The sequence below is a fragment of the Peromyscus californicus genome, unplaced genomic scaffold (assembly GCF_007827085.1).
Source record: "Peromyscus californicus insignis strain IS unplaced genomic scaffold, ASM782708v3 Scaffold_4__1_contigs__length_199733344, whole genome shotgun sequence".
NCBI classification, from domain to species: domain Eukaryota; kingdom Metazoa; phylum Chordata; class Mammalia; order Rodentia; family Cricetidae; genus Peromyscus; species Peromyscus californicus.
The window spans coordinates 20,509,412-20,529,703 of NW_026294562.1; the positions used below are offsets into that span (position 1 = coordinate 20,509,412).

The 20,292-nt window shown below is 47.3% G+C and overlaps 1 protein-coding gene across 1 annotated transcript; it reads left to right on the forward strand.

Annotated features, from left to right (window-relative positions):
- Window positions 1-13,615: 13,615 nt before the first annotated feature.
- On the forward strand, window positions 13,616-14,526 carry Frat2 (FRAT regulator of WNT signaling pathway 2). Its single transcript, XM_052713231.1, has one exon. It carries the CDS (start codon window positions 13,706-13,708, stop codon window positions 14,405-14,407), a length of 702 nt encoding a protein of 233 aa, XP_052569191.1. The 5' UTR covers window positions 13,616-13,705; the 3' UTR covers window positions 14,408-14,526.
- Window positions 14,527-20,292: the final 5,766 nt, after the last annotated feature.

A 20,292-nucleotide genomic window follows, 5' to 3' on the forward strand; every position in this document is an offset into this window, starting at 1 on the left:
CTGTTCTCCTCATGATTGTGGCAAAGGCTTGGTGACTGTCCTGGTGGTTCGCTGTCTGCGGAGGCTGGTCTCACTAGGTTAGTCTTGTTTACAGTCTGCCAGCCTTGGAAAGGCGGTTTGGTTTGATTTACAATGTGAGAAACTTTCTGATATTCTAGTCGCCACTGTTTTCAGTCCTGAGTCCTTTTTCCATTGCTTTTCTTGCTTATGTTCCTTCAAATTAAAATACATTTTCTATTTCATTATAAAAGAAAGATTCACGGAACATTTGGAAAAAACAGGAAAGTAAAAGCAGGAGCTAGAATATTTCACCAGATCTCATGTAACTCGTATGTACTTCATTCAGTTTCTTTTTTTTACTGCACTCAGGACCCACTTTTCTTTGGACAAAGATATGGTCCTTACTTATGTGTCCTTGGGAACAGAGGCTGTGCGTGGTAGGCCCGTGCTCTCTGCCATTCAGCTGTATCTCCATCCCTAATACTTGGTTTTGCATTTTGTTGTTTTGTTTGAAGCAAGGGCCTCCCTGTGTAACCCTGGCAGGGTGTCCTTCACTTCAGAGATCTGCCGGCCTCTGTCCCCAAGGTGCTTACAGGGGTTAGAGCTGTGCATAACCACATCTGACCACTTGGTTGTTTTGAAGACAAGAGTCTCACTGTGTAAACCTAAGCCAGCCTCAAACTCACAATCCTCCTGCCTCAGCCTCCTGAATGCCTAGGATTGAGGCAACGCACTACTTTCAGCTAAGAAACAAGTTTTTGTTCCTTTTTAAATTATTTCATTTTAATTTTTAAGATTTATGTGTATGAGTATTATGCCTGTATGTATGTTTGTGTATAAAGCACATGTTATACATTTACACTTGACTAGATAACAAAGTTTTACCTTACCTGAGTAAATATCTCAGTGGCACAGTTTAGAACATCTGCCCAGTGGACGAAGCTCAGTTTATTTATAAAGGCTTTTGGAGCCCTTAAGCATGCTGCTCGTTGCTTACGCAGGAGTTTAAAGCCACCACTAGATGCTGGATTGTGCGTAATATTTAGAAAATGACATGATGAATACTCTTTGTTCTATTTTTGATATACATTATTATGATGGGATAGATGACTGTACTCCAGAAAATAACCCTGATTTGGGACAATGTAAGCTGGTTTGCCATTTCCTGAAATTATGCTTAATGTAGCCACTGTCATTAGGAACATTTCCCAAGCTGTTAGCTGACAGCAAGTAATTGAAGGCCAGTGCTGCACAGCAGAAGCTGGGTTCCTCCCGCGCCTCCCACTGATTGCCATGGAAATGCTCAGTGGGTCCTCTCCAAGAACAAGTACTCTTAGCCTCTGCCATATACCCAGCCCCATTCTGGGAATATGGCTTTTTTTTGGGGGGGGTTGTTGTTGTTGTTGTTGAGGAAGCCTTACTATGTAATGCTGGCTAGCCTGGAATATGTGGTCCAGGCTGGCCTTGAACTCATAGGGATCCTGTTTCTGTTTCCTGTAGGCTGGAATTAAAGGTGTGCATCACCATACCCAGCAGTGAGTTGTTTTGGTTTGGTTTTTCTTTTCCACAGGGTCTCCTTTAGCCCAGGCTGGCCCTTGAATTTGGTGTGTACCCGAGGATGACCTGGAAATGCTAATCCTCTTGCCTGGTATTATTGGTATGCACCACCGTAGCTGGTTTATGTGGTGTTAGGGATTGAACCCAGGGTTTTATGCATGCTAGACAAGCTCTCTGTCTGAGCTACATCCCCAACCCTCTGGAAAGGATTTCAAAGCTGTGGTCAGCATTGGTGAAATCATGAAGAATGTGTGATGTGGTAGTTTGAATAAGAATGGCCCCTATAGGCTCATATATTTGAATGCTTAGGGAGTGGCACTATTTGAAAGGATTAGTAGGTGTAGCCTTGTTGGAGGAAGTGTGTCACTGGGGGTGGGCTTTGAGGTTTCAAAAACTCATGCCAGGCCCAGTGTCTTTCCCTGCTGCCTGTGGATCCAGATGTATAACGCAACTTCAGCACCACCATGCTCTGCCATGACAACAATGGACAAAACCTCTGAAACTGTAAGCAAGCCCCAATTAAATGCTTTCTTTTATGAGTTGCTATGCCTCTTCACAGCAATAGAACACTCGCTAAGATATAGTCGAAATGGTGGCGCATGCCTTTAATCCCATCACTCTGGAGGCAGAGGCAGGCTGAGTTCTGTGAGTTTGAACTAAGTATGGGATGCTTAGTGGGACCTGTCTCAAAAAAAAAAAAAAAAAAAAAAAAAAAAAAAAAGCTCGGTGCTAAATTCTCATACCAGAGCTGGTTGTGAGCTCAGCTCTGCAAGTCTCAATCAGAATTAAACAGGTTCAAGAGAAAACCTAGGCTCAGGAGCAAGTCTAGTCAAAGTGTAATTATTAATTTGTAATGAGAAATGTAAACTACCCAAGAAACAATGATTGGCCAGGACATACTCTGCTTTGCAATAAGTCAAAGTCAGTGGTAAGCAATGCCTCTGAATGATACATGGGTAGTGGTGTCCTTGGGGGGGGGGCACACCTGCAGATTGTGGCCCCTCCCGAGTAGCCTGCTGGGGCCCAACACCGCTGAGAATGAGCAGGAAAGATCACTCTTTCCTGTGTCAACCAGACTCTGAGTCTGTCTCCTGCCACCACAAAGCGTTTCTGAGATTTAATTAGGCTCCAGCTCCTTCACACATGGCATGCCGGGATCAAATTTCTAAGCCCAGCTCTTCTGGCTTTTGCAAGGGAGACAGTCTTTTCCTTCTAGGGCCTGGTACAGATAACTGAGCCTTCATGTAGGGTAATGTCCAGAAGACAGCTTGGTTATTAGGTCCCTGTGATGTTACCCTGAAGACCTACCTGCAGGGACCCTCTAGACCTGATTGTAGAAAGTCACAATTCCAAATAGCATGTGAAACCCAGCCACCAGGAGATGGGTTTGTGAATGGATTCAGGAGTGGCCTGTGTATCTTCACAGCTCCTCTGCAGATTGAGTGAGCCCTTGAAGCCTTGCTTATAACCAGAACTGCTACTACAATAGAGCTCCTGGACTTGAGGCCACAGAGCAAATATGCTCATAAAATGACAAGCGTGGTTATCAGCCTGAGCAGATTTTAAACAGCATGTATGTTGATTGCATCATTGTACAATAATTCTTCTGTAAACATGCCCTCTTAATCATTCTAACTGCAAGTTCTGCTCCTTACAAGGAGGTGGGGCCCACCCAAAGCAAACACTGTAGGCAGCAAGTGGCAACTAATAGTCTAAAGATAATTCCCTGCCAACATGAGGACTGTCACGTTGGGCCACGTGTTCCCTTCCTTAGCATTTCATACAGGGCCTGTCATGAACAACCAGACACACGTGATTCTCGTGGTGATTCTTGTGGCTGGGTCTGAAACTCCTGTATGGGAGCCATTAGCAGTTGCAGCCCCAGTTGTGATTCCTGTAGTCGGTTGTATTCTGAGTGTGGTTATGATTCCCACCTAGCAGCTGGCCTCACCCTCACCCTTCCCAAATGCTACCCCCTACCGCCAAAGTCTGGGTGGACTCATGGCCTGGGAAGTTCAAGTTCTCATCCCCACAACCTGCTGCACTCAGCCCTGGAGAGACTACAGTGGCACCAAGAGATTTGGCTGTAAATTTGCAAACGCCACCTGAGGTTGCCACACCAGTGTCTGTTCTTCCCCATAGTTACCTTGGGGGTTCTTTACTCAAATGCATCCCTGAGACAAGAGCCAATTACAGTACTGGTACAGGTGAGGAGGGTGGGTCTGCTGACTTGGCTGAGGTGAAGGGCAGGGCAGGACAGCCAAGGGCAGGACTGAGTGCTCGGTTTCTCTTCCGCCTTCTGGGAGGCAGACTGAGCTGACCTGCAAGACTTTCTTCACATCACTTTCTTTTCTCACATTCCTTATTTTTTCCTCCCTCCCCATCCTCCCCTACCTCACACACTTTTGCATTTATTCTGAGTGGAGCAGTTCCAACAAAAACTTGGAGGCAATGGGGCATAGTAGTAAGCTATGTAGGCAGGATCCTTGCTGTCAGAGTTGATGAGATTGGGGCAGGAGAGCTGGCTCAAGGATTAAGAGCAATGGCTGTTCTACCAGAGGTTCAATTCCTAACACCCTTGGTGGCTCACAGCCGTCTATAACTGTAGTCCCATGGGGTCTGATGCCCTCCTCAGGTGTGCAGATGCACATGCAAACAAAACACACAAAAACATACATAAATATTTTCTAAAAAGTTGATGAGATGAGGCAGAACGTAAAACAACGAAAGGGGCCGAAGAGATTTAGAGCACTTGTTGCTCTTGCAGAGGACCCGGGTTCAAGTCCCAGCACCCACATCATTCCTAATTCCAATTATGGACTGGCGTGCACATGGTGCACAGACATACATACAGGTAAAACACTTATAAAATAAATCTAAAACTTAAAAGAAAAAGAAGTAAAGAAAGAAATGGGGCAGGGACGTGTCTCAAAGTAATTGCTGCTCTTCCAGAGGATTTGTGTTGTGTTTGCTTCCTAGCACCCACATGGCACTACAGCCACCTCTAATGCCAGCTGCCTTCTGGCCTCTTAGGGCAACAGTCACCAACATGCTGAGATATATGAGATATATACTGTATATATATATGAGATACATGCTGTATATATATATATATATATATATATATATATATATATATACAGCCAAAACACCCCTATGCATAAAATAAGTTTATAAAAACAAAACAATGAAACATGATTGGAAGAGGGCTGTGGAGGACAGCAGGAATGCTTTGAGGGGACTTACTTGAATGATGGCTGTCATAGGATCGTCTACTGGCTAAGGTCTGAAGGGTGAGAGGGTTTAGGGTCCAACCTTCCCAGGTGTCTAAGCAACAAGGGAGCAAACTAGTGGACCTGTCTCCAAGTTGTTTTTGCCCTCAAGCTCACTGTTTTCCTTAGAGTTGTATGTTGGGATGTGGGTGTGATTGAGGAGTAGATAGTTCCACTTTGGGGTCTTGTGGCTACAGGCAAAGTAGGGGAGAAAGAATGACTCAGACTGAAGAACAAGGTATGAGTCCTTGAAGCAGAAGTTTGGCCTTTTCCAGTAACTGACTGAAGATCGGGCCTGCCCAACCAAGGGAGTGAAGAAGAGGGAATGATCACTTCTGGAGAGCACCATCTCATCAGTTCATCTTCTTGCCTCCTCACTCTACACAATACAACATCATCCTCACATCAGACAACAGCCAATGGTTTTTTTTGTGTTGTTTTTTGTTTTGTATTTTGTTTTTTTGAGACAGAGTTTCTCTGTGAGACAGTCCTGTCTGTCCCGGAACTAACTCTGTTTGTTTTGTTTTTGTTTTTTTTTTTTTTTTTTTTGGTTTTTCGAGACAGGGTTTCTCTGTGTAGCTTTGCGCCTTTCCTGGAACTCACTTGGTAGCCTAGGCTGGCCTTGAACTCACAGAAATTCACCTGGCTCTGCCTCCCGAGTGCTGGGATTAAAGGCGTGTGCCACCACCGCCCGGCCCGGAACTAACTCTGTAGACCAGGGTGGCCTCTAATCCTAGCGATTGGGAGGCAGAGGCAGGCATATCTCTGTGAGTTCGAGGCCAGCCTGGTCTATAAAACAAGTTCCTGGACAGCTAGGACTGTTACACAGAGAAACCCTGTCTCGAAAACAACAACAAAAGGGAAAGAGGTTGGGCCATGACACGTGTGCCTGCACTCACATATGTACACAGCAATAATAAATAAATTTAAAAAAATAATTGGGTGGTGGTGGCACACGCCTTTAATCCCAGCACTTGGGAGGCAGAGCCAGGCGGATCTCTGTGAGTTCGAGGCCAGCCTGGGCTACCAAGTGAGTTCCAGGAAAGGTGCAAAGCTACACAGAGAAACCCTGTCTCGAAAAACCAAAAAAAAAAAAAAAAATAAAAAAATAAAAATAAAAACCAAAGCAAATAAATAAATAAAAGTAAAATGAATAGGGAGGTATATGTGTGTGTGCAGTGTGTGTGAATGTGGTATATGGTGTGTGTGTGTCTGTGTGTGTGTGGTTATGATGTGTGTGTGGTGTGTGATTGTGTGTGTAGTGTGATGTGTGTATGTGGTGGTGTATGATTCTGATGTGTATCTGTGTGGTGTGATGCATGTGTTTGTGTGTGTATGTGTGTAGTTGGTAGAGTGCTTGCCTACCAAACATAAAGCCTTAGGTTCAGTCTCCAGCACCATAATCTCTAAACCTTACCCATAATCCTAGCACTCTGGAGGCAGAGACAAGAGAATCAGAAAGCCAAGGTTATCCTTGCGGCAGAGTGAGTTTGAGGACTGCCAGACATCCATGAGATACTCTCAAAAATAAATAAGTAAATAAACATACATACATAAATGCAAAAAAGAGGTGAACCATTTTTTTTTTTATTTTTTTATTTTTTTGGTTTTTCGAGACAGGGTTTCTCTGTGTAGCTTTGCGCCTTTCCTGGGACTCACTTGGTAGCCCAGGCTGGCCTTGAACTCACAGAGATCCGCCTGGCTCTGCCTCCCGAGTGCTGGGATTAAAGGCATGCGCCACCACCGCCCGGCCTGAGGTGAACCATTTTAAAAGTGTTGTTTAAACCTGATCTATTCAGGATATTTCAATATGTAACATAATGTGTTTTGAATCCAGTTTATTTTGACACCGTCTATGCAGTGCAGTTTATATTTAAATGTGATGGGTTATCTCAGTTCAGACTAGCTGTGTTTCGAGTGCTCAATAATGCTTAGGGGTGGAGGCTTACAAATGGACATTACATCTCTTGACTCTTCCTTTACTAAAGCAATGAATTCCCCTTCAACAAGATTTAAGTTTTATTATGTATGGTGTACATGCTGTAAAATTCTCACATTATATGTACTTCTACAGCTTGTAGTAAAGTGATAGATTGTGTAACCACCCCCAGCTTGCAGTTAAAGAACATTCTGAGCATCCCAGAAAGGTTTCCTCACGTCTGTTATGTTTTCATTTTGAAACAAGGCCTTACTATGTAGCCTGGGCTAGCCTCAAGTCAATCCTTCCATTTCAGCCTCCCAAATGCTAGGATTACAGGTGTGCCACACCTGGCTGGCAGTTTATTTTCTCACATTGCTGAATAATACTCCATTGTGTGGATCCACACACATTTTATTAACTCACCATTTGAAGGACATTTAGGTTATTTTCAGTTTCAAAACCATGACTGCTGTGGGATGGTCTGTATGACAAATGTGTTGCTGATTGGTCAATAAATAAATCACTGATTGGTCAGTGGCCAGGCAGGAAGTATAGGCGGGACAAGGAGAGAGGAGAATTCTGGGAAGTGGAAGGCTGAGTGAGAGAGACACTGCCAGCCGCCATGATGACAAACAGCATGTGAAGATGCCGGTAAGCCACAAGCCATGTGGCAAGGTATAGATTAATGGAAATAGATTAATTTAAGCTGTAAGAACAGTTAGCAAAAAGCCTGCCACGGCCATACAGTTTGTAAGCAATATAAGTCTCTGTGTTTACTTGGTCGGGTTTGAGTGACTGTGGGACTGGCGGGTGTCAGAGATTTGTCCTGACTGTGGGCCAGTCAGGAAAACTCTAGCTACACATGACTAATGCTGCTGTGAACATTCATACGCCTGTCTGTGCGGACAGGTCTCTAGTTCCTTTGAGTAGAGTCCTAAGAGTGGACTCACTGGGTCATATGGAGAGTTTGTGTTTAATCTTTTTTTTTTTTTTTGAGACAGGATTTCTCTGTGTTACCCTGGCCATCCTGGAACTCTCTCTATAGACCAGGCTGGCCTCAAACTCAGAGATTCACCTGCCTCTGCCTCCCGAGCGTTGGGATTAAAGGTGTGCATCACCACCGCCTGGCCTGTGTTTAATTTTTTAAGGAACTGCTAGCTTGAAACTGTTTCCAAAAGCACAGGCATCATTTCACATGCCCTTTGTAGGTGGCGAGGGTTCTGGTTCTCTACCACATTCTTGCCAACAGTTATTATTTTCTGTCTTGTATATTTTATTTTGTTTTCTGTGTATGAATGTTTTGCCTGCATATATGTATGTGTACCACATGAGTGCCTGATGTCCTTGGAGGTCAGAAGAGAGCGTCGGATTCCCTGGGACTGGAGTGAGAGTTTGGAGCTGCTGTGTGGGTGCTGGGAATTGAACTAGGGTCCTCTGAAGGAGCGGCCAGTCTTACACTGAGCCATCTCTCCAGCCCCAATGTAGCTGGAGTTTCTCTCCAGCTCTCGCCAAGCCCTGGCAGTCCCTCATTCCACTTATAAAATAAACACACAGACTCTTATATTATTTAAACTGTTTGGCCTAATGGCTTAGGCTTCTAGCTAGCTGTTCTTATATCTTAAATTAACCAATATCTATTAGTCTATAAGTTGCCACATGGCTCGTGGCTTGCCGGTACCTTACATCTCGCTTTTCATGGTGGCGGCTGGCAGCGTCTCTCTACCTCAGCCTTCCACTTCCCAGAATTCTCCTCTCTCCTTGTCCCGCCTATACTTCCTGCCTGGATACTGGCCAATCATTGTTTTATTTATTAACCAATCAGAGCAATACATTTAACATACAGAACATCCCACGGCACCCTAATTACGTGAGTATGTGAGAATGCCATAGCACATGTGTGGACGTCAGAGTCCCTTCTCTCCTTCCATCATTTGGGCCCTGGGGATCGAACTCAGGTTCTCAGGCTTGACTGCAAGCACCCTTACTCACTGAGCCGTCCTGCTAGCCTTTATATGACATTTCCTATGTATTACATTCAGTGTGCCCTCAAAACTGAAGAAGAGTAGATTTGTACTGGAAACATGGTAATGAGATTATTTCATGCCAGCAAATAGACTGTGGCTCCAATTATGTAATAAAGAAGAGAACCAAATGTCAGATACAGCATGTCATGTTTTTATTGAGATGAAATTCACATGCCATAATAGTAGCCATTTTAGCCTGGAGTGAAGCTTGAACCATCTTTTGTGGGGCTTCTGTCACTTATACTCATGTTGTAGCCTGTGCCAGGACATCATCCTTTACGCTTTGTTTCTTTCTATGCCCTTATGTGTACAGCATATGTATGTACAGGTATGTACCCATTAATGCATGCATGTGTGGAAGCCAGAGGATCCTGGGAATCTTCCTCCATCATTCTTCATCTTATTTTTTAAGGCAGCGTCACTGACTGGTTGACCAGAGAACTCTTGGGATCCACCTCTCTCTGTCTTCCCACATAGGGTGTGCATGACTCTGCTCAACATTTTGTTGCTTTGTTCTCAAGAAAGAGTTTTTCTGTGTAGCCCTGGCTGTCCTGGAACTCACGCTGTAGACCAGGCTAGCCTCAAACTTGGAGATCTGCCTACCTAGACTCCCAAGGGCTGGGATCAAAGGCGTGGGCCACCACTGCCCAGCAACCGTGCTTGACTTTTTAAGAGGCAGGAGAGGAGCTGAGAGCACTTAGGTCCTTAATGCTTAAACAGCAAGCACTTTATCCACTGCGCCATCCCCCATGCCCTTTAATTCTTTATTATTATTAGTAGTAGTACATATACATATGTATATGTATATATTGGTTGTTCGAGATATGGTTTCTCTGTGTAACAGCCCTATCTGTCTTGGAACTCACTCTGTATACCAGGCTGGCCTTGAACTCACAGAGATCCACCTGGTTCTGCCTCCTGAGTACTGGGATTAAAGGTGTGAAACACCACCGACCGGCCCTTTAATTCTTTTTAACCTAATTAATAGCATGAGTTTTGTTCAAGAGAATGGGCTCTGAATTGTATCTCTAACCATGAGTAGAAACATCAGGGCTTCATTCTTTTTCTATGACAGAATAAGATTCCAGGATATATTCTAATTTGTTTAGCCATTCAACTACTAATGGACCACACCACAGAACTGGATTTTTGCATTTGAATATGCCTAGAAGAATTGCTCCCTAGGGAATAACTCTATTCTAGTACTACCTATAGAAGGCTTATCCCCTATCTATATAGTATATAGTATATATAGTATACCTTATTTTACAGATTAGGAATCAAAGACACAAGCCCCACCCGGTGGTTTTCCAAGTCAGGTTCATTCCCCATGAACTCGGAAGGGGGCCATGAGGCAGGCAGACTCGCTGGGGAGGATGGCTGTGTGGTCTGACTGAATGCTGAAGGCCCCCGAGTCCTGTCCCTCCACGGGTGTTTCTGAATGCTTGCCATGTCTCTTCCCAGGCTGGCAGCCAGTGTGCCAGGCACGCGGCTCTCCTTGCTTCCTTTCTTGATACCTTCTCATTACTTTTAATTGCATCTGGGCCTCTCTCACATCTCTCACATCTTGTATTTTGCTTCCTTATCCAGGGCATTCCTCTCCACCTCCCACTGGTCCAGCACAGCACTTCTTTTACGGAGCTCTCCCGAGAAGTGCCCCGAGAAAATGGAGCAGGGCTCCTGAAAGGCATTCATCTCTGTAATGAACAGTGTAATGTCCACATCCCGGCATATTTACATAGAAATCTGCACACAAAAGCAACATTACAAAGGGAAGGTTTTTTTTTTCTTTCTTTCTCTTTTAATGCCATCTCACAGTTCCATTTCCTACAGTAGTAAGAACACTATTGGAATTACTCTGACAGGAAGACAAAACAACTTCCAGGGATGCTGGGTTAGAAACAATAGCTTTGCCAGACCCATTAATGTTTAAAGTCAATGGAGCATAAAACGGCTTTTCTCTACTTACAGGCAGGCATCATCTTACAGAGTGGAGGGGGGAAAATTGCCATTTTAACTCTGCTGAAATCCATAAGCCCTCTCCTAATTTTCATTCTCCTTGAAATTCTCCAGTAAGTACCATCGGAATGAAAATGAGACTTTCTCTCCAGGGAGAATGGCTTCCAGTCTTCAGCAGTAAAAGTGTGTGAAGAGACTCGAGGTGGAGGAGGGAGCTGCCTGCTGGGAAAGGTGCCCTCACCCAAACCTGCAGAACTAGCTGTAGTTATGACACACCTTGAAATCTGGGAGCCCCTGGGTGCTTTCAGGATGGCCCTAAGCAATCCCAGGGCAAAGTCGACAGGAGGGAGGATTCTAAGGGCCAGCCCAGTCCTGAGAAGAATTGCCTTCGGGGTCTACTTCGTGGGCACAGGGGATAACCTTTATTATTGAGATATTAGCTCTTTCCCAAGGGAATGGCTGGAAGAGAGCCCAGAGGCTGTCGGTAAAGCCCTGGACCTAATCCCACCGTGCATTTGTGCAATGCCCGACAAAGCCTGCTCCCCTCATCTCACTGGATCCTGAAAACAATCTCCAAAGGAGGCAGGGCAGGGATTATTTTTTCCATTTTACAAGTGAAAACACTTGTAAACTGATTTGTAGGGAGTCCCACACCCAGCTTGTAGCAGGGATGAGACTTGGATCGAGGTCTTTGTACTACCTGTTCAGAGCTCTTTGGACTCCCACGAGACTGATCAGAATATTCCCAGCCCCACCCATTTCTCACAACCACCAGTTCCCAGCATCTGGGAACTCAGGACAAAGCCTCTGTGTACCCAATCCACAATCCTCTATTTCAGCCAGGAAATATAGCCCTGGCTGGCAAGCTGAGGAGGAGGGGAAGGAAGAGATTAATTTCATCTCATCTCTCTGAACCAAAGACCAAAAAAACTCCAGATGGATTTGAGAAACAAACAAAAAACTACAAATAAAAGCAACAAGGCATTAGAAAAAAGAAAGCACTTTGATAACCTTTTGGAGGCAGGAAGACTAGATTTATCTCCATGTTAGAAGTCTCAGAGGGCCGGGCGGTGGTGGCGCACGCCTTTGATCCCAGTGCTCAGGAGGCAGAGGCAGGTGAATCTCTGTGAGTTCGAGGTCAGCCTGGTCTACAAAGTGAGTTTCTGGATAGGCTTCAAAAGCTACACACAGATAAACCCTGTCTCGAAAAACCAAAAAAAAACAAAAACAAAAAGTCTCCGAGGAAGCCAGGTGGTGGTGGCCCAAGCCTTTATTTGATCCCAGTATTTGGGAGGCAGAGGCAGGCAGATCTCTGTAGACCACCTGGTCTACAGAGTGAGTTCCAGGATAGCCAGGACCACACAGAGAAACTCTGAACAAAAACCAAGAAAATTCTTTTATTGGGGGAGTGCCCAAGTTATGTGTGTGTGTGTGTGGGGGGGGATAGCTGTACAAAGCCTAGAAAAAAAATTTGGAGTAAAATATGAGGAAGAAAAGGTTAACTTGTGGTATGCCAGTGAGTCATGGAAATATATAAAATCCCTGTAGTAGTAAGAACTTATTAGAAAACAATTTACAAAAAAGGCAAGTGAGGCGTCTCACCAAATTAGAAAAAGCCTCAAAAAAAACCCAAAGAACCCAAAAAACAAACAAAACAAAAAAATAAAACTAAAAACCGCAGGCAAATTGAAAAGATGTCAGTTTCACCTGTAAAATAGGAACACACACAAAATAAAGTTTTTAATACTACTACAATCTAGTGGTTTCAATGAATTAGTGAGAAGAGTACATTTGTCGAATTCTAGGTGATTTCATATAACTACCAAAAAAAGAAAAAAAAAAAAAAGGAAAAAAAAAAAGACAAACTTAAGATACTCTCATCCTTTGACCTAAAACTCCACTCTTAGGAATGTACTCTGAAAAATAAATCATAAATTTGGAAAAGTTTTATGGGAAGAAACATTAGTCACACACTTACTACAACGGTGAAATGGGGGGAAACAGCAACCGCTGAAGGAATTTAAATAATTACAAGCACTTAATGGAACTTACGTAATCCTTACAATGTTTTCAAAGTGCGTGCAATCACTGGAAAAACGTTTATAATTTAATGTGAGGTTTAAAACAAAGTGTAATGTTCTTGCGCCTGGGGCTGTTTGTATGATGTACAGAGAAAAGGCTGAAAAGGAAAAAGAAGTCTTTTAATCAGGTTTGAATCCTAAGGTTACGAGAGAAAATTTGAACGACAAAAAAAAAGTCAACTCTAACCACGCTGCGGCAAAAAGAAGTAGCCGGGAGGGGAGGAAGTCGAAATACTCTGGCCACAGGGTCTGTGCCCCAGCAGCGTCGGTGCCTCTTCCTCCCCCTGCCCCCACGGTCAGGGCCACCCCTCCCCCGGGGCCGCGCGGGCCACTGCGGGTGCGCGGAGTGGAGCCGGGCCAGCGCAGGCGTTGCCGACACGTGGGGAGGGAGCAGGCTCGGCGGAGGAGGGGCTGGGTGTGTGCGGGGGGTGTGTCCGCGAGTGGGAGAAGCCAACTGGCCGTCTCCGAGAGTGCTTCTTTCCGGACCGCTCGTGGGACCTGGGCTCCCCGAAAGCGGTGCCCGCACCCGGGGTTGCTCAGGAGCAGAAAAGCTAGCACTGGACGGAGGGCCCCGGGCCGCGGTCCCGCACGGTGCGCGCTGTCCCGTTCCCCGAAGTCCTCTCACTCTCGTTCTCCCCCCCGGCCGCGCGCAGTGGTAGGAGCCGCGCGACGTCACCCATTGTTTACAAATCAACCCGAGCCGGCAGCGTTCCGGCTCCCGCGGCTGTAAGGCGCGCGGTGCCACTGCCCGGTGGCCCCGGCTTCCGCGTCCCAGGCCCGGCTCAGCCCCGGCCTCCGCCCCGCTCCCGCCCCAGCCGCGGCCCGCCGAGCCCGCGGGCAACCGAGCCGCCAGCGACGCCCGCACAGCCGCGGGGGCCCGGGCGGGGGGCCATGCCGTGCCGGAGGGAGGAGGAGGAGGAAGCCGGCGACGAGGCGGAGGGGGAGGACGACGACGACAGCTTCCTCCTGCTGCAGCAGTCGGTGACTCTGGGCGGCTCGGCCGACGTGGACCGGCTCATCGCCCAGATCGGCGAGACGCTGCAGCTGGACTCGGCGCACGACGGCCCGGCCTCACCGTGTGCTGCCCCGGGTCCCCCGGCCCCGCCTCCGCCCCCGCGGGTCCTGGCGACGCTGCCGGCGGACAAGGCCGGGGCCCCGGCGAGGCGTCTGTTGCGGCCGGCCGCGCCTGCGGAGGCCGGGGACCCGGCGCCCCCGGGGGCCGTGCGCTGCGTGCTGGGAGAGCGTGGGCGCGTGCGGGGCCGGGCGGCTCCATACTGCGTGGCGGAGCTCGCCGCGGGCTCCAGCACGCTGCCCGGGCCCGGGCGGCGGGGGTGGCTCCCGGGTGCCGTGGCATCTCGGCGAATCCAACAGCGGCGGTGGGCCCCAGGCGGAGCGCGTGCTGGCGACGACGACCCGCACCGGCTCCTGCAGCAGCTCGTGCTCTCGGGAAACCTCATCAAGGAGGCGGTGCGCAGGCTCCAGCGAGCGGTTGCCGCGGTCGCAGCCACGAGCCCCGCGAGCGCCCCGGGGTCCGTGGGTGGCCGAAGCGGACCGGACTCAGTCACCCTGCAGTCCTCGGACGCCTGGCTCTGACCCGGGGTTCCCGGAGAAGGAAGACGACGCGGCTACTCCGATCCAACAGTGTTTTGCTCCGGACAGTCCGGAGCTAAAGCCGTCGTCCGTTCCACGGGCTACAGCCCCAAAGTTACCGGCCGTGCGAGGCTGCTAGAGAAAACGGACTCGGCTGTGCAGCAACGGCAGCCGAGGACCTGGGATTTACCGAGAGAACTGTGGCAGCTACTTGATCGACTTGGACCTGACTTAGCCCTTAGGGGACGTCGTGTGCTTGGATTGTTTATAGATGTGGCTCATAGGGGCGGGAGTCAGGAGGGCTTTCTAACAATACTTGAAAACGATTAGTAGGCATACATAGTCTCGTTATTTTCGGGTGGAGAAGCTTCCTGAATATGGTGCTACACTTGGAGATCGAAGAGGTTCTGGAGTGAAGAGTGTTAAAACCTGGCAGTTGGGTGGGTTGGCAGCGCCTGCTTTCTCCTTACTTTGTGACGGCAAAGGTGGGCGATGGGACCCAGTTGGTGAATTCTCGAAGGTGGGGAGAGTTGAGTTTAAATGTGGACTTGTAAATGACCTGACCTTGCCAACTTTGACTCAAGGTCAGGTTGGTTGTGAGTGGGGTGTTGTGGGATTCTTGGGAGAGCTAACCGCCGCGGTGTCTTTTTTTTTTTTTTTTTTTTTTTTGGAATCCAAGCTCAAACCTGTCTCTTTTGCCACCGCTTGGAGTCTCCCGAGGACACGCAGGCCAACAGGGCCGTGAAGGGAGAGTTATTTGCGCTTTCTGTGCTTTTTTTTCTTTCCAGAACTCCTCCTCCTGCTAGACCACTCTTGGCCGTGGCACCAGCTTTCTCAGAAACGGCCATAAACAACCCCACCCCACCCCCGGCCTCTGTAGCCATCGTTATTTGTGGTGTGTGCGGGGTTGGATGAAAGCCTTGGACACACTTTTCTGCTCTGTTTTGACCCTCTGTAGAGTCCGAGGGGCCCCGCTGCCTCACCTGCTAGTTCTCGGTGAGTGACTGAAACAATTTTTAAAATGTGACTCCAGAAGGAGAAACCGCCGGCTTTTTCCCTTGTGAAACTTGAGGGTGCACTTTCTGAGATGCCACCCCCAAACTTTAAGGTAGCTAAACCATTTTTTTTAAAGATTCAATGGCTTGTTCATCCTCCAGATGTAGCTGTTGACGTACACTTCGCAACGGAGTGTCTGAAATTGTGGTGGTCCTGATTTATAGGATTTCAATTAAGATGTCTGCTGAATAAATTTGGTTTTTGTTTTGGAACATGGTCTGAATTTTTGATTGGAGGTGGGAGAGGGAAGAAAGACGATGTGGGGTGCACCCTCAAAAGCAAAGTCTGTATTTGGGATCACTAGGGGGTTGGGGCCAGGGCCATGTTGTGCTTGAGTGCCTCTGGGTTTATTTTTAATTTACACACTTTTTTTTTTTTTTTTTGGAGCTGAGGATCGAACCTAGGGCCTTGTGCTTGCTAGGCAAGCGCCCTACCACTGAGCTAAATCCCCAACCCCATTTATTTTACACACATTTTGAGACAGGTTCTCAATGGCCTAAAACTCACTATATGCAGAGCAGACTTGCCTCAAACTCACAGAGATCACCCTATCTCTATTTCCTGAGTGCTGGGATTAAAGTCCTGCTCAATTTACCCGGCTATTTAGACTTTTTCTACATTTATGTGTTCAGTGTGTGTGTGTGGAGGGTTCACGTGCAACAGAAAAGCCTGTGGAAGTCCGATGACAACGTGGTAGGTTCCCCCTTCTACTATTTGGGGCCTGGATATCAAACTTGGGTGGTCTGAGTTGGTGGCAAATGCCCTTACTAGCTGGGGTCATTATTGCCCGTTTCTGGGATTTTAGAAGCTGCTCCATGGGCTTTCCCATCCATCATATCATCCCCTCCACCCTCCCAGACAGGGTTTCTCTGTGTAGCTTTGTGCCTTTCCTGGAACTCACTCTGTAGCCCAGGCTGGCCTCGAATTCACAGAGATCTGCCTGGCTCTGCCTCCCAAGTGTTGGGATTAAAGGCGTGCGCCACCACCGCCAGCCCATCCATCATATTCTAGGAATGTTTTCTGGGCTTGAGGGCAAGGAGGCACTGTGGTGAGAGGGAGGGAGGTAAAGAGATTTTCTTGTGATCTTTTTCTAAGCATTGGAGTGTCCAGGCAAAGACAGCCTGTTTTTTTCTTCGAGACTGCCCAGCCTTGAGCTGTAGTCTACAGAAAGAATAATTTTATTTATTTTCTTTTTTTTTTTTTTTTTGGTTTTTCAAGACAAGGTTTCTCTGTGTAGCTTTTGCGCCTTTCCTGGAACTCATTTGGTAGCCCAGGCTGGCCTCGAACTCACAGAGATCCGCCTGGCTCTGCCTCCCAAGTGCTGGGATTAAAGGCGTGTGCCACCACTGCCCGGCTTATTTTATTTTTTTAAACAGAGTCCATGTGTCCCTGGCTGGCTGGAGCTCTCTATGTAGACCAGGCTGGCCTTGAACTCACAAGGATCCCTCTGCCTCCACCTCCCAGGTGCTGGGTGCTAGGATTAAAGACCTATACTACTACATAAGCAAAAAAGACTTTTCAGCCATTTCCTTTGTGGCTGTAAAATAGCTTGGAATAGTCAAAAGGATCAGATGGAAGTTGTTGACACATTCCTTCATTCTCAGCCCCCTATTCTCTGGTTAGCAGTCCTCTCTTGTTTCCTGTCTCACCCTTCTGTTTTTCCTTTTTGAGACAGGATCTCTGTATGCACCCCAGGCTCACCTTGAGCATATGGTAGCTCTGCCTCTGCACCAACTCCCCCAATGCTGGGATTACAGGTGTGTACCATCATGCCTAGCATTTTTGAGGGGTGGGGGTGGGGGTTATTTCTGTTTGTTTTAAGACAGTCTGTGTAGCCCAGGCTGGCCTCAAAATTTGTAGCAATCCTACCTTGGCTTTCCCCATGCTGGGATTATAGACATAAGCTACTTGGCCTGCCTCACCTCTATAACATAACTTCTTTGGTACAGCTGACCCCTGCTTCCAAGTCCTCTGGGAGCACCTCCCAAGCTGCCTACCGCTCCCTCCCATGGTACCTAACATGCTGAGCTACCAAGTGCTTAAAGACTGCAGCCTACAGCTTCACTTGGTGCAGGCCTTACTGCTGCATCCCATGATTTGTTATGATGAGCAAATCACTGCATGTGCACACACACACACACACACAGGTGCACTCCTAATGCTTAGGAGAGTCAAAGTGTTCAAAACGTAACTGCCCACTCTTGGTTCTACCCCATGGATTTATGAGGATGTTTAGGTCTAGACCATTAAACGTTTTGCTTGAGCCTGCAGTGGTGGTGCACGCCTTTAATCCCAGCCGAGGCACCTGGATCTCTGTGAGTTCAAGGCCAGCCTGGTCTACAGAGCGAGTTCCACGACAGCCAGGGATATACGAAGAAATCCTGTCGGGGGGAAAAAAAGCCGGGCGGTGGTAGTGCACGCCTTTGATCCCAGCACTTGGGAGGCAGAGGCAGGCGGATCTTTGTGAGTTTGAGGCCAGCCTGGTCTACAGACCGAGATCCAGGAAAGGCGCAAAGCTACACAGAGAAACCCTGTCTCGAAAAAAGTAAAAAAAAAAAACCAAAAACATTTTGCTTAAAGTTGACTGTGTGTATTGCTGTAGACTGAACTGGGGTTCACAGATGCCAGGCATGCACAAGCACTCACTTACTAAGCTGTCGTCTCAGCCCCTTTTATATATATATATATATAAAAAAGAAACTTTTGTTCATGTGCGTGCAGTTGAGCATGAGTACGTGTGTTCATGCATGTGGAGGCCAGGGATGAACAGGTTTCTTCCTTGATAACTCTCCATCTTATTTGGGATTGACACAGTTTCTCTCTGAAGCTGGAGCTCACTAATTCAGCTGTACTGGTTGGCCAGCCACCTCCCAGGATCCTTCTGTTGCAGCCTCCCAAGTACTCAAGTCCTGGGATTACAGGTGTGCTGCACCGCCACCCACTGTGTTCCCTTTCAAAACTGTACTTTTGTTTGTTTTTCAAGACAAGGTCTCACTATGTAGCTCTGGCTGTCCTGTAACACTATGTAGACCAGGCTGGCCTCAAACTCAGAGATCTGTCTGCCTCTGCCTCCTGAGTGCTGGGATTAAAGACATGCACGACTATGCCTGGCTTTATTTATTTATTTTTCAATATACGTGCCAAGGATGCAAACTCAATTACCCATGTTTGTGCAACAAGTACAAGTACCTACTGAGCCATCCCCTCAGCCCCATTTCCCCCACCCCCACATACCTAGCCTAGCTTTGAATTTGCCATCTCTTGCTTCAACATAAATGCTGGGATTATGGGTATATGGCATCACACTTAGCTTTTTATTTTGAGACAGGGTCTGACTGAGTTGCCCAGGCTGATCTGTTCAAACTTGGAATCTCCCTGTCTCGACCTCCACAGTGACTGGGATTCAAGGCATGCACCCAGCCTATGTGAGACTTTTTTGACACCATATTCTCCTGAGTTGGATTAATAAAGTTCTTAGTAAACCCTGCAAGCCTCGGCTCATCAAGTAGTCACAAGAGCATCCCCATTCTCAGACATTTTTTAAAATTTTTATTTATGGGGCTGGAAAGATGGCTCGGAGGTTAAGAGCACAGGCTGCTCTTCCAGAGGACCTGAGTTCAATTCCCAGCAACCACACGGCAGCTCACAACTATCTGCAATGAGATCTGGTACCCTCTTCTGTTATGCAGGCAGAACACTGTGTACATAATAAATAAAAAGTCTTAAAAATTTATTATTTCATACATCAACTACATAGATGCAAGTTGCTGGGGACTGAGGATGAGATGGAGTTTGAGATGCCCTCGAAGAACATCCTGCTACAAAGGGACTAGGAATTGCCTGGGAGGTACAGAACAAACAGCACGTGGCTGCTTCATTCCGAATCCTAGGATCTCTGTAAAATGAGCCCAGGACCCACAACAAAGGTTCTGTTCTATGCAGACATCCTGGGGGCTGCATCCTGGCTAAAACAGCAAGGGGGATGAAGCTGGAGTGGTGGTGACTTCTGCCAAAGACAGAAATGTACAGGCCTCAACAAACTGAGAGGGGAAAAGGTTTCTGAGCTCTAGTATGGGCACATACCCTGGTGGGCACCTTTTGTCAGACACAGCGGTAGGGCAGAATCTAAGCTCTGGGCTTTTAAAGTTGATCTCTTGCTTTGTGCCAGAGCCTGCCAAATTGCTTTTGTGGTGATGGTGGGGTGTAGGGCAAGGAGGAAATATTTGGGTTTTGTTTCAGACAGAGTTTGCGCATCCCTGGCTGGCCTAGAACTTGCTATGTAGATCAGGCTGGCCTGGAACTCACAGAGGTCTCCCATTTCCTGAGTGCTAAGATTAAGGGCCTGGACTACGATGCCTGACAGACACATTTTAATAATGATAGCACTTAACATTGTTCAGAGAACACTTCAACAATTTCCCTCTAGATCCTAAGGAAGTTCTAGAAATAACTCGATTTGCTAGACTGGTCCTCCACAATGACGAGAGGGGAAATGGGGAAAAGAATTACAGTCACTCTCCTGATCCGTGTAGATTCTGTCCTGAACACAGCTCTTACAAGCCAGTCTTTCTCAACATGCCACATGTCGCGAATAGTGTCCTGCCAACTTGGATACAAAATCCTTCCAGATGGTTCTAGGCCTGGAGTCCAGAGGGTTGCTTTCCCTGAACACCCTTCAGCCTGTCTCCCCAACAATTAGTCCTTCCCAGACTGTGACACCATTAGCCCTGGGGGGAGCTTGGGTTCCACTAGGCCAGCACAGAGTTGACCGTCTCTCAGGTTGGTGTATATTCAAGAAGGCCTCAAAAGCCTGAGTGAATTTCAGACTAAGG

Excerpts from the sequence above, each read along its gene's own strand:
- Frat2 (XM_052713231.1), top strand. The coding sequence starts at position 13,706 with ATGCCGTGCCGGAGGGAGGAGGAGGAGGAAGCCGGCGACGAGGCGGAG.